Genomic DNA, 13,057 nt, shown 5'->3' on the forward strand with positions numbered 1-13,057 from the left:
GCTGCAGCCTACCTGGTGCCAAATTTGCCATCTTTTCAGTGCCAGGTCAAGACAGCAGTCTATGCAGAAGCCTTTAAAGATCTCCCTGGTTATACAGACCCTGATATCCAGCGAATCATCTTCTTGCTGGGTCTTTTCATTGTATTGTAATTTTACTATATTTTAAGCTACTTTAAGTTAATTTTAATTTTTAACATTATTGTTTAATGTTATTGCATTTTATTGTTTTGTTTTATACATTGTTGTAAAACAGCCAGAGAGCTTTGGCTAGTATAGAAATGAAATAAATAGATGCTGATGATATAAAACCTGCCACTGACAGTCTTTAAATCAGGGTTGGCTGCCTCTGGGGATCTATTCCCCTCACAGTGAAATTTGGCAGTGTGAAGGCAGCTGTGGCAAAAAGGGGTCAATTTCTGTTTAACACTTTCTGGAAAGTATGATTTTGCTTCCTTTTAAAGAGAAATCACAGTGTTTCCCTTTTTGCTGCTGCACCACCTGAAAACAGCAGCCAGCTCAGTGGCCTGAGAGCAGCGGGGGCAGAGATGGGGGCTGCATGTTGCCCACCGCGGCTTTAGATGCATGTAACTTCAGTAGATCTGCAGTAGATCAGCAAGGATCTCAAGCTCCTTGTTCTGTAAGGATGTTTCACTGGAGACCACAGTATCTTATTCCTGATTATTCCTGATGGTTATGTATGGGTGTGAAAGCTGGACAGAAGACAGACAACAAGAAGGAAATGGATGATTCAAAATGGCATGCTGAAGGAGAGTTTTGTCGATATGCTGGACTGAAAGAAAGATAAATAAGTGGATCCTAGACCAAATCAACTAGAATTTGCCCTGGAAGTAAATATGACAAAACTGGGGCTGTTGTATTTTAGTCACATCACTGGAAGGCAAGACTCACTGGAGAAGACAATCATGCTAAGAAAAGTCAAAGGCAGAAGAAGAAAAGGAAGACCAAGTAGGAGTTGAGTGGATTCCATAAAGGAAGCCACAGCCCTGAGTTTGCAAGAGCTGAGCAGGGCTGTCAAGAAGAGGCCATTTTGGGGGCTTCCATTCATAGGAGATGGTTAGAGTTGGAGATGACTTGATGGCACACAACAACAATGGCAACAGTTGTTTAAAATGGGATTCTAAAACAAATCTCCTCTGCCTTAACTCATGAAGAAAGCTCCTGGGTGGTGCTGGAGGGTGATTCTGGTGTGAGAGCACCTTTAGCTTTGTGTGCTAACAATCAATTGCTATCTATGGCTGGATGGCCAGCCAGATGTCTGCAGGGAGCCCACAAGTAGGAGATGGATGCCACAACACCTTCCTGCCCAAAGCACCTGAGCAACCGGAAGAGCTTCTGGTAGCCACGTCCTCCGTGGAATTGTCCAGTCTGCCAGTTCACTGCTAGGCCACTTTTCTAGGCCTTGGACCAAAATGTCCTTCTGTGTCTTAGACCACATCCAGTAAAGTAACCCTAAAGAAACAACTTCACCTCCCTGGTCCATATCATCCAGCAATATGTTTAGAATAAATGATGGAAGTCATGTTTGCTTCAGCATCAAGGATTGATACTATGTCGTTGTTGTTTCTGTCATTTCTATACCGCCCCATAGCTGAAGCTCTCAGTGGTTTACAAACAATCCATAAATCATCAAATACAACCTACTATCATAATATCAGAGAAACATTAAAAAGTTTAAAACAGACAAAACAGAACAATAAAGAATGTCTCTGTAAAAACACCGAGGATGAGTCATCCCTTCAAGCCCCTGGGTAGGCAAATAAGTCTTTAAAAACCTCAGTGTGAAGGGACCATCTTAACCTGGCAGTGAAAAGACAACAGGTTTAGCATCAGGCAGGCTGCAGTGGGGAAGTTGTTCCCTAGATGAGGATCCACCACAAATAAAGCCCTTCCTCTTGGTACTACCTTCTAATCCTAGCTTGGAGTTGGTACTTGGAGGAAGTCCCCAGGGATTGAGTATAGTGTCCCAGTAGATCCTGGTTGGGAGAGGTGCTCCAACAGGAATTGTGGTCCCAAGCCCAATATACGAATTGGTCTAACGCTCTTCCCATAACATTAGAGCATTGTCAGGGTGTGCTCTTTTCCTACCAAAATGTACATTCTATGTGTATCTCTTTCTCTTAGGTTCGGGGTACTTGGGATAACGCAGTCACCACAACCATTGCTCAGCTGAGCTGCCTGATTAGAGTGAGAAGCCAAGACAAAGATACAGTGAGCGTGTACCTGAAAAAAGGTATGCATTACATAAGTTATTACATAACTTTCAAGCACAGTTTGATGCATGTGTAGACAGAAAAAAGCCTACAATTCCCAGCATGCCCCAGCCATTTGCTCCACCATATTTTTATCCATCTATAGTTAAGGGGGAAAGTTTCGAAAACTATATATTTACTACCTCATTTTAATGCATTTTATCTTAAAATACGTATTTCTATTTGCATTTTCATAGTTTTTTGATCCACGGACTGTATTGACAAATTGAGAGAGGCATGACAAACAAAGTATAATTTTATTCCCATACGAGGCGTGGAAGGTGAGAATCAGGTTGATTGGCCTAAAATTACAGACCAGAGCTTCCCAGCTCCAAGGTCTCAGCCTGGACTCTTCCCATAAGGACTAGCCAGGGACTGAACCAGCTTGCAATGTGCGTCCACTGCCACTAAGCCAACATCTCTTCCCTTTCCATGCAACGGTTATGCACACTGTCTTTCATTTAAGGTTGTATGGAAGTGCCATTTTTGCTTGCAAAACATGCAAGCATGTTCTGTTTTCAAGTCGCAAGGGGTTCATGAAGACATGGCCATCAAACATGTTCCAAAACTACTGAACAACTGTTTGCATTTAATCTGTGCAAATTTCCTGAATCTGTGCGCATTTCTCCTGCAGACTGAATCTGCCCTGCTTTAGGCCATGGAAAAAATGTAAACCTACCAATTATCTGTGGCACACACATCCATTCAGCACATTCTGGATGCTAGAAACAGTTCAAAGCTAACTCCTCATCGCAAGGCTTCTGGTTGTCCATCCCATGGCTTCTGTGGGAATCCCCATGGGGCAAAGTGGAAGTGTGCCTTTCCAATACAGTCGAGCAGAAATAAAGCCTCACTGCCCTTCATGAGAGACACAGCACCATCCTGGGGGTGTCCTTCAGCCTGTCTGTCTGTGGTTCTGGCAACAGTCTTCCTTCTAGGGACTCTTATTAGGTTACGGGCTGCATGTATAAAAGGGTTCCTGTCCATGCAGGTTCCTGCTCTTGATCCCATCTCTATCTCACTCTACGGCAGTCTTTCCCAGCCTGGTGATCTCCAGGACCACAACTTCCATTATCCCCATCAGCTAGGATTCCTAGAATGCTGGGGCTTGTAGTTCAGCATATATAGTTCAATATATCCAGAAGAGGCCAAGCATGACTCTATGGCTTTAGGGTTATGTCTTGGGAAGCAACATCTGGGTTAGAAGGCAGTTGGAGTCTCTCTCTTCTAACAAACATCAGTTCACACGGCAGTACTGCTTTTTGGAACATCATGTTTTCTCCCTCTCCTTCCCAGGACAAGAATTCACCACAGCTGGAGTCAAAACCTTTGAGATGACTGATTTCCAGGATGTTGTTTCTGGCGTGTACAGCAATTTGGTTTTCTCAGCAGCTGGTACATCTTTGACTGATGTTCATCTCTTCTGCCGCCAGGCCTGCAGCCAAGATGCTTGCTGTGATGGCTTTATCTTGAGCCAGATCATACTTGATGGAGGTAAATGTATTCAGACTACAGATGTGGAAGGGAAATCACATCCTTGCATGCATCCCACAGAATGGGAGCCTGGAAAACAAAGCAAAGCGGAGAAATTCAGTCTTGTTGATCCCATATCGGGTCTGATATAAAGTCCTACATGATCCAGCCTCAGGGCAGTTGGTTCCCTGTTCAGAAAAGACAGAAGATTCTCAGTTGATAGAATGACTGATTTGGAAACTGGGAATCAGTCTATTCTAGAAGGCATTACATATCCCTTGGAAAACTAGGCTTGCCTCCTTGACTGTCTTGTCTGAATTCTCAGGTGAAAGTGGCAAGGATTGTGTTTGTACAATAATGTTTAGTGATGTGATGTTTCCTGAGACAGCCTGATTTTTCAGTAGTCATCCATGCCTTAGTCACAGTGTATTTCGAATACAGCAATGATCTGTACACAGAGCTACCTTCAAAGAGTGTCCCGAAGCTTCAGTTGGTGCAAAATGTGACTAAGCAACTTCTAGTTCTTTTCTGAGGATGAAGCTGAGGCAAGAAACAGAAATTTTTTATGAACAGAGATGTGATGGTAAGAACTATGCAAGTCAGGTTTTCCACCATGTCTTAAAATTGCATGCATTTATTTCTTGGGAAAAAGCAATCAGCTGGAAGAATAATAATTCCCAGGTTATGAGTAAGGTTCAGGTTCCAGAGCAAGAAACCTGGACAGTGTGCACATCTTGGCATCACATGGTTGTAGTGCACAGCATTCCACAACCAAACATCCTGCAGGTGTTTTGGTCTGTAACTTGCATAATCTTAAGCCAGCATCTCCAACGGCAATGCTTTCTGGAAGATGCAGGGAACTGTAGTACAGTCCATCTGGAGGTTGTCCTGTTTGGGAAAGCTTTTGGGGCAGCAGAAGTAAAAACATCCACCTTTAGCTCATGCGCCGGGCAGTCAAGTCAAGAGCTTGCAAAGGCCTTCAATCTGAAGTTGAACATGGAATATAGATGGAAATCAACAATCCTGCATCAACTAGTGCAAGCCACACAGTTTAATCTGAGTGAAAAGGTCACTGAAGTGGCAGAGAAACCTTGGCTGCAAAGTCAGCGGAGTGTGAATTTTGAAGGACAATTGTGGTTGGATGAAAGTTTAGAAGACATGCTAGCGTTGACCCCATTGACATGATCACAAGGTGATCAATAAGCCACATCCCAGGGAAATTAACATAATTATCCTTGGCAGTGCGGCTTGTCTTGCCATACAGACTTGGTCAAGTAGCTGCTGTCAAGATGCCACCCAGAAGTCTTGTGTTGTTGTAGGGTTTTGCAAACTACAGCAGCAAGCCAACCTGGCTGGGTACACATGATAAGACGAGCAGTGCTGCCATGGCTAATTAGGCTAATCCGGCTAATCCCTCCATGAAATTGTGAAAGAGGCTGCGTATCTTGGCTCGCTCATCCATTCAAATGGAGGCTGCAGCCAAGAAATCAGAAGAAGACTGAAATTTGGAAGGGCAGCATTGAAGGAACTCAGAAAGACAATCAAGTATAAAGTATCAAGTTTCACCAGAGATGAAAGTCAAAATCATCTACACTATTGTATTCCTGAATACTCTGTATGGGAGAGTATTCATACTCTGTGAAAGCAAGAAAATGAAAATGATCAAAACATGGTGCTGGGGATGAACTTTGCAAATACACGGGTCTGGCAGAATGATGATCAAGTGGGTCGTAGATCAAGTCAAGCCAAACTTGCTCTGGAACCAAAATAGATGAAACTGAGGCTACTTCAGGTACATCATGAGAAGGGAAGTCTCACTGGAGAAGACAATCATGCTAAAGAAAGGCGTAGCCAGAAGAAGATGAAGACCAATCATGAGATGGGTCAATTCTGTAAAGGAAGCCTTGAACATAGAAGAGCTGAACAGGACTGGACATTTTGGAGAATTCCTAGGGTTGCCATAAGTCAGAGACAACTTGATGGCACATAATAGCAACAACTTTGTGTTGTGGGAAATAAATCACTGTGGCTTATTTTCAACTGGGTATGAACCGGGCCCTTGAGTGAGCCTCAAGTGAGAACTTCCCTTGCCACCATCAATGAGCTTTCATGGTTAGGCTGTTTCTCCGGTTAGAGTAGGGGGACTGTGATGAGGTAAGGCATTCTTCCCCAGCTGGGCACCCTTCAGATGTGCCGAACTACAACTTGCAGCATGGAGGGTACCACATCGGGGAAGGCTGCAGTAGCAGCTTTTATTTTGATGGAGAGAAAGGCTGAGAAGTATTGGGCATCGTCCCACTGCCTGAACACTCAGCCCAGACTTGTCCTATGCTGAAATGGATGGGGACAGCTCCCAAACTCTTCTTTGCAAAAGGATTTCCTTTTAGAGAGTCTTGGCAGGAGAGGGCAGAATTCCAAGAGCAGTGGCTTAATGGAGACTTAATGGAGTGGTATAATGGAGACTTTTTCCAAGATTCAGACTACCAGGACTACCCTAAGATCATATATGTGTGCCACAGAAGTCCATTCATCAATGAAATAGAACTGAAAATTTCTAAATCTGTCCTTGGCTGCATCCAGGTAATATCTTATGCGGTCTTATGAGCTACCCAGATGCATTGATCTGCCACATTAAAGACTGGGATGGAAGCTCAACACGGGAAGAGGATGGCACATGTCAAAAGATGAAGTACGATGAACAGAAGAAGCAGTCTGTCTTCCGTTTGGGAGGCCAAGTGCTCACAGGACGTAAGTAACCAATTTCCAGTGCAACACTGCGCCAGTCGTGTTGTTTGCTGCTTTTGCAGAGGGAACCATGCCAGCGTTTGTTTTTGCCGCCCAAGGCTGGACACTACTGGAACTTTCCCAGGGAGGATAAAGCTACAGTGGCTGTTGGCTATGATGGTCATATGTTCCTTCCAGAATAAGTTAGTACGTTTCTGAATCCCAGTTGCAGGGAGGCTGCTATTGCACTCATGTGGGCTTGTGGGTTTCTCATAAACATCTGGCTGCCCACTGTTCAGGCAGGATGCTGGACTAGAAAGTCTTTGGTCTGATGTTCTTATGAAACTCCCTGTCCAATGGGAGGCGGAGAGAGCATTTAGATATATACTGGATCCTTCATCCTCGATCCAGCATCAGTTTATATTCTGAACACTGCTTGATCTGTTCCCACCCTGCCCTGCTCTGACTTTGCCTCCTCGCACTGATCCAGACAAGGGTTGCTTAACTGGCCATCTTATATGTGAGAGTAAGCAATGTTTTTCTTCCTCAGCATCTGAGTTCCCAGGCAAGACTGGAAATACCTTCACCAGTTTTCAGCGTGTTTATTTATGGAGAGGTATGTGGTTGTGTTTTGGCCTTTTGCTGATAGCAGCCTGAGAGGGAGCTTACTTCTTCCTATCCTAGCAGAATGTCGTCCTCTTTTTAAAATAGTGGGGTTTACAGCAAAACGTTGCAGAGCAGAATGCTCCTGTTCAGGGTTGCCAGTTTGCAACCGTTTTTGGTTTCTTCACTCCAAAAGCATCACTTCAAAAAGGGGAAATGAATCAGCAAAGAGGGTGGATACAGATTAGCACAGGCTAATTTAAATACAGGCAGTTGGCAATTTAGAAATAATGACTATAGCTTAAACAGAAATACAGGATGTCTCACCCTAGCAGGGAAACCTGTAACCAGCTGATCTGCATGATTACTTTGTCCAGGTGCTAAGTATGGCTGGGCAACTTCAAGACCCATGCTCCTCTGGCTCTTAGCATGCTTTATATTTAAACAGGGCTTGGACTGGGCAGCCCTTCAAACAGAGGACTGTTTGAAGTAATAGCTCTGTAAAGTAGGACACACGGCCACATTAACAGGGTTCTATTATTGCCCTGTCCCCAGAAGATCGTTCCATTTTCTGTTTTCCCTGGTGACCATCTGCTCACCTGCAATGGATGATCTAGCATTCCATGCTTAGTTCTCATTGTGCTAGTACTGCATCCATGTGCCGGAGAGAAGGAGCAATAGGAGCTTGTCTTAAATTTAATGCTGTTTGCTTTGCAGATTCCGATATGATTACCCGGATAAAATCTAGTGTGTGTGATGCTGTTATTGCTCCAACAGAGATGAAAACATTGCTTGCAGGTATGCTTATAAGAAGGGAATATAGCTTTTGAATGTGAATCTTTTTTTCCCAGAAGAGTACCTAACTGTCCAGATGTTTTGCTTTTTCTTGGTGGGAAATCAAACCTGGATTAAGGAAAACAACTCCCATTCCTCTGGCAAACTTTTCACATTTTCACAATATCATAACAAATACATAAAAATGAACATTACAATTGGAATATACATATATAGCAGTCACAAAACAATCAGCCAATAAATATACACTCCTATTTTATGCATCACCATATTTATTTTCTACAAATCTAAAATCTACAACAATTGCATCAAGCACTCTGAGTCTATGACATCTTCAACTTGATTATTCCAACAGCGTAAACAAAGCTACAGTTTCTCTAGAAACTTACTTTCCTCTTCTCCTTTTCTTTATGAAATTGGTCCAGTTAAGGTACCATCCTGTCAGACTGATGCCCACTGGACAGAAGGTTCTATCAATCATACGAACCATATCCATATTAATATAATGGATCAGTACCTTTCTTTGTACTAATGCTTCATGTTGTCTGCTGTGGTTTTTTTTAATGCTGCATACAGCATCAAAGAGACGGGCAGAAGCCTACCAGGGGGAAAGTTTGTGGCCCAGCCATTTGCCTGCTCTGATTATATTTATTTGCAGAAAATCATGTGCACAGGAGAATAATCAGTCTAAAATGATACATCCTTTGATACCAGGTCTGCACAGATCCACTCCTATAAGGTGCCCTGAATAAAGCCATGGAGTTATTTGTTCGGATGGATAATTTTTGTTTTTAACACATTTCTGGCAGTGCAAGCCTATTCTTTGATCCCCCAATGGGATCAATGGTGTTTCATCCCCAGGAACGGTGCATAAGCTCACAGCCTTAATTGGTTTTTAGGGATACACACTTTGACCCAGAGTATCATTCATCCAAAGCTCCCCGCTCAGAAAGCAGCATGGAACCCTGCAGCTATAATCTTTCTGCCAAGAGAAGACTTCTATCTCAGCAGGCTGTTGGTCTGTTAGATTGGTTAATGCTCTGCCTTGCTACATTGCTTTATCTTAGGGTTTCCACCTATTCTTCCCTCCCCCAATGAGAGATGCAATTGGATTGTGTCCTTATTGCATTGATTGTGATTGCCATTAGGATCCACTTTGGGCATGGAATTCAGAGAGGTAAAATACAGTTTAAGACAAGCGAGTGAACAAGCAAAGATTAACATCTTCCTTCTGTCTTTTGGCTTCTGGTTGCTCAGCTTCTGCAATGGAATTATTTTCTCTGATGGAAAGCAGCCAGATCCAGATTGACCAAAACCGTTCCCTGCCATCCCAGGAATACTGGCTCTTGAAGCCCAGATACTCAGCCGAGCAGGCCCGTCTCTGGTGTCTTGCACGTAAGAAACTTTGGGTCACGGGAAAATATTCATTCTGCTAATTAGTCAATGCCTTAGTCATAGCCTAATCTTTGTTGAATGTTTGCAACATTCCATTGAGATATCAGGAGAGGAATATTAATCCAAAACCAACAAACAACAAAGACAACCTCTAGAATTGACGTAAAAACTTCACCATATATTTGATATTGGGTAAATGTACCAAGATAATTTATTGTAACAGACTTTGGGAAGTAAGTAGAACTAAAAGAACTAAAGTAGCATGCTGGTATTATTTTCTACAAGACCACAGCATGGGAACCAATTATCATAAATAATTATCATAATTTATCATAACTAATTAAAAATGTTGGAAGAGAGGTGTCCAGGGGTCCATAATCCACTGGTTTGCATGCAGAACACTGCAGGTGCAACCCCAGGTGTCTCCAGGTATGTCTAGGAACCAATCCTGCCCAGAGACTTGGAGAAACCCTGCCTGTGCGCTGGACTCAATGGATTGGCGGTCTGGCCTGGTATAAGGTGACTTCCTTGGGTTCATAAAGATAGTGGGTGGCAGAATCATAAAGCTGCTAGACTGTGTCTCGACAGCGGTAGGGTTATTTGGAGTCTCAGGTCTGACCTTGGAGGCTTGCTTGGGTGTTGAAGCTGGGACTTGGAGTTCGGAGCAACCTCCCACTTTGCAGCTGGCTTGGAAAGAGCCACACCTGCTGCTTCTCTGAGGCTGGGAATGTCACCTTGAAGGAGGGGTTGAGTGGATGTTCTGGGGGGCAGGGAAGGAGAAGACCTGCACGGCCCTGACGCGAGGCATTCTGGTGGTGCATCAGCCTCCTTTCCTTCTGCCCTGAGGCACCACACTTAGCTGACACTGGTCCTGGCAAGTGTTTTGCTGGATGACAGGGGCACGGAGGTCCCCTTCCTTTTGCACGTTCCCCCCTTGTGTCAGCTGCCCACAATTCTCTGAATGTATTGGCTTGTGCTCTTAGCCACTCAAATTACAATAGACAAAAGAAACAGGTATGTTGTGAATTAACTGAGTATGTGGCAAATGTAATGTTTGTTTGGATGTTTATTTACCTCTCCCCTGCCTATAATTACCACTGTTGTTATTTAACAACAAAGCAACAACCGGAACAAATAGCAAGACCGAGGTGCTTCCTATTTTTCCTAGGCTGTGCGGAAGATGAATTCTGCCAGCTGGCAGGCGTCCCCAGGGACACGACGACAGTGTTCTTTCCCTGCACCCTCTATCCAGCGGCCCAAGCCTGCGGCAGCATCATTAAGGGCATCCCTGAGAACTGCAGCGTCGTGTTACCACGGAAGCCAGAATTCCTGTATCAGAAGAGAGGTGAGTGAGGGGATGCAGCATCCTCGCCCTGGATGAATCAGCTCTGCACATTGCAGTGAAAGAGGTCACAGGGGAGGATTGGAGCCTATAATTGCAACACGCAATGGCCTAGGTCTGAAGAACTGAGCTGAAGGCAGCCCTGAGGTGGAACCAGGAGCCATGACAAGCACAGAGCCAAGAGTCAGAGGAAGCCAGAAGTGGCCAAGATTTCTTTCTGCTACTCTGGAAGCTTGCAGCTTGCAGATAAAGCCCTCCTCATCCTTCTTATTAAGGGGAGTTAATGGCCACAGCGCCTATTGCCCACACAGGGCCCAGACTTTTCCCATCACTGTGAGGGTACAGGGTAGGAAGGGGAAGAGAAGAACCTCGTGCAGTGGCTTCCGTGCTGCTATTGCCCTCAAACAGCCTTGGGATGAAGTCGCCTCACTCTTCTCTGTCCATGCTGTTTGCTTTGCAGTCTCGCTAGAGGGGAGCGTCAAGAATTTCTACACTCGCTTACCATTCCGTAAAATGTCAAGCATCTCTGTGAGAAGCAAGATGGATGTGTCTGGGAAAACCGTGTCGAATGGGTACCACTCCTTCCTGCTCACTTTTGCATGTGTGCCTCTTTGGCCTTGTCTGAACAACACAAGATTGCTCTGGTATAATTGGAAGTCTTGAAAGCATGGTGGATCCCCAGCAGCCTGTGATTCCTATTCTCTGCTGCGTCATTTATATTCATAACATATTTATTTGCTAAACAGCCACCATGAAGCCAGTCTTGCAAGGGGCTAATTCACACAAAGGCTTCAGACAAATTAGTTGGGCCTCAAGCAAGCAGAACCACCCAAGGAATTCATGGATGGATTGCGCTTGCTTCTTCATTTTCAAATATAACGTAATTTTCTTCCAGGTTTTTTGACTGTGAACGTTTCTGCGATGCTGATCCATGTTGCTCGGGCTTCGGACTTCTAAATGCTTCCCAAGGCGCAGGTATTTGTTATTCTTCATCCACACCTTCAAGGAAACGGCAGCCCTACAAATGGGTGTGGTTGTGGGCATTCACCATGTATGCAGAGTGTTGTGCAGGTGTGCACGTGTGATTCCGCAAGGTGTGTCCCCAGTAGAAAAATCGCACAACCGCTTTGGGCAATTCGGGAGCTGAGGAATGAGTATTGCGTTTTGCAGAGCTGTGCAGCTGAAGACAGGTTGTCTAGTGCGGCGGGAGCTGGAATGATCGGCGCCCCACTAGTGTGTGTACCTCAGCGGGGGACCCTCTCGCCTCCTGCAGCCCCTGGCCCCTCCGTTGTTCCTCCTCCCCCCTCTTGCACGCAGTGAGAAGCCACAGCGACCTTGATCTGCCTTGCGTTCGTTCTCTGGACACTGGTGCACAGTGGCCCCATTGGCAGAGAGCATGTCATGTGACTGGGCAGCCACGATGCCGGTGGGGAGGAGGTGGGAGCCAGGTCACATGGGCAACAGATGCTCCCATCCCAGTTCAGCCCCAGAACTAGAAATCCGACACACCCCTTTGGTGTCCCAGCCTTCCCGGCTTGCCCGCTTCGTTCCTGCCAGACAGGTCACAGCCCTTCCTATCCACCCCGCATATAGTCTGGATCCAGCCCTGCTTTCTGCTTGGCTCCTGCTTTCTCCATGCCTTCAGCATCCATCGCGCCCTTACACTCGTGCTTTTCCAGTGGCAGCCTCCTTTCTCCTGCTTCCTCTGGTCACCCTGCTTCCAGCCGGCCTCTCCTGAGCACTCCTCTCTGTGTTCTCAAAGCCCCTCCCCATCTGCACCCCCTTTCTAACTAGCACCCCTTGTCTGAGCTCCCCGCCTCTTCTGCCCTTTTTCTTAGGACCAAACTAGATGGGATGCGATCCTCAGAAGCGCACCAGGGTATTCTTGTGCTTCCTCCCCAGTTTTCATCAGAAACCTTCCCCTCCCCAGCTTCACTCTTGATTAAAGTCCCCTAACATGCTGCTAGGAGTCCCAGAAAAAGCAACCCTCCATTGATGTGAGTAGGTTTTTCCTCCTCCTCCTCCTCCTCCTCCTCCTCCATTCACCACCTATTCTGCATCCTTCCTTTGACCTACTTGATTCTGACCTTCCTAATCCTCAGCAATCCCACGGGTAGCATCCAAACTGACAGCTTTCCCTTCCCTCATAGAAACTGGCCTTCCCACTGGTTTCTTCCCCAAGCAGCTAAGCCTTCTGAGCCATCACAGCATCTTGGACAATCTGCTCAAGTTCTTCACTGCCAGAAGTACTATGGAACGCCAATCAGTTTACATGCATAGCCTGCCTCATCCAAAAAAACCTTGGGTGCTAACCTAGATCAAAATGCAGTCATAAACTATCCAGTTGGAACACCTCGTATACAACAATAACTTTGCTTTTTAGTATTTAGTATTTTATTGTCTCAATCCCTCCTTTGTTTATTATCCTAGCCCCTGCGATGTGGTATCCTATTTT

The 13,057-nt window shown here is 45.2% G+C and overlaps 1 protein-coding gene across 1 annotated transcript in view; it reads left to right on the plus strand.

Annotated features, from left to right (window-relative positions):
• The window catches only part of TG (thyroglobulin), a 155,591-nt gene that overhangs the window by 45,043 nt on the left and 97,491 nt on the right, over positions 1 to 13,057 (plus strand). The window contains exons 25-33 of the mRNA XM_044450405.1: positions 2,143 to 2,251; positions 3,567 to 3,764; positions 6,324 to 6,491; positions 7,018 to 7,083; positions 7,788 to 7,868; positions 9,123 to 9,260; positions 10,429 to 10,605; positions 11,063 to 11,174; positions 11,498 to 11,577. Of these exons, the coding sequence (XP_044306340.1) occupies positions 2,143 to 2,251; positions 3,567 to 3,764; positions 6,324 to 6,491; positions 7,018 to 7,083; positions 7,788 to 7,868; positions 9,123 to 9,260; positions 10,429 to 10,605; positions 11,063 to 11,174; positions 11,498 to 11,577 (1,129 nt within the window). The remainder of the gene's footprint in view (positions 1 to 2,142; positions 2,252 to 3,566; positions 3,765 to 6,323; positions 6,492 to 7,017; positions 7,084 to 7,787; positions 7,869 to 9,122; positions 9,261 to 10,428; positions 10,606 to 11,062; positions 11,175 to 11,497; positions 11,578 to 13,057) is intronic.

This window comes from Varanus komodoensis, unplaced genomic scaffold, assembly GCF_004798865.1.
Source record: "Varanus komodoensis strain SLA01 unplaced genomic scaffold, ASM479886v1 scaffold66, whole genome shotgun sequence".
In the NCBI taxonomy this organism is placed as follows: domain Eukaryota; kingdom Metazoa; phylum Chordata; class Lepidosauria; order Squamata; family Varanidae; genus Varanus; species Varanus komodoensis.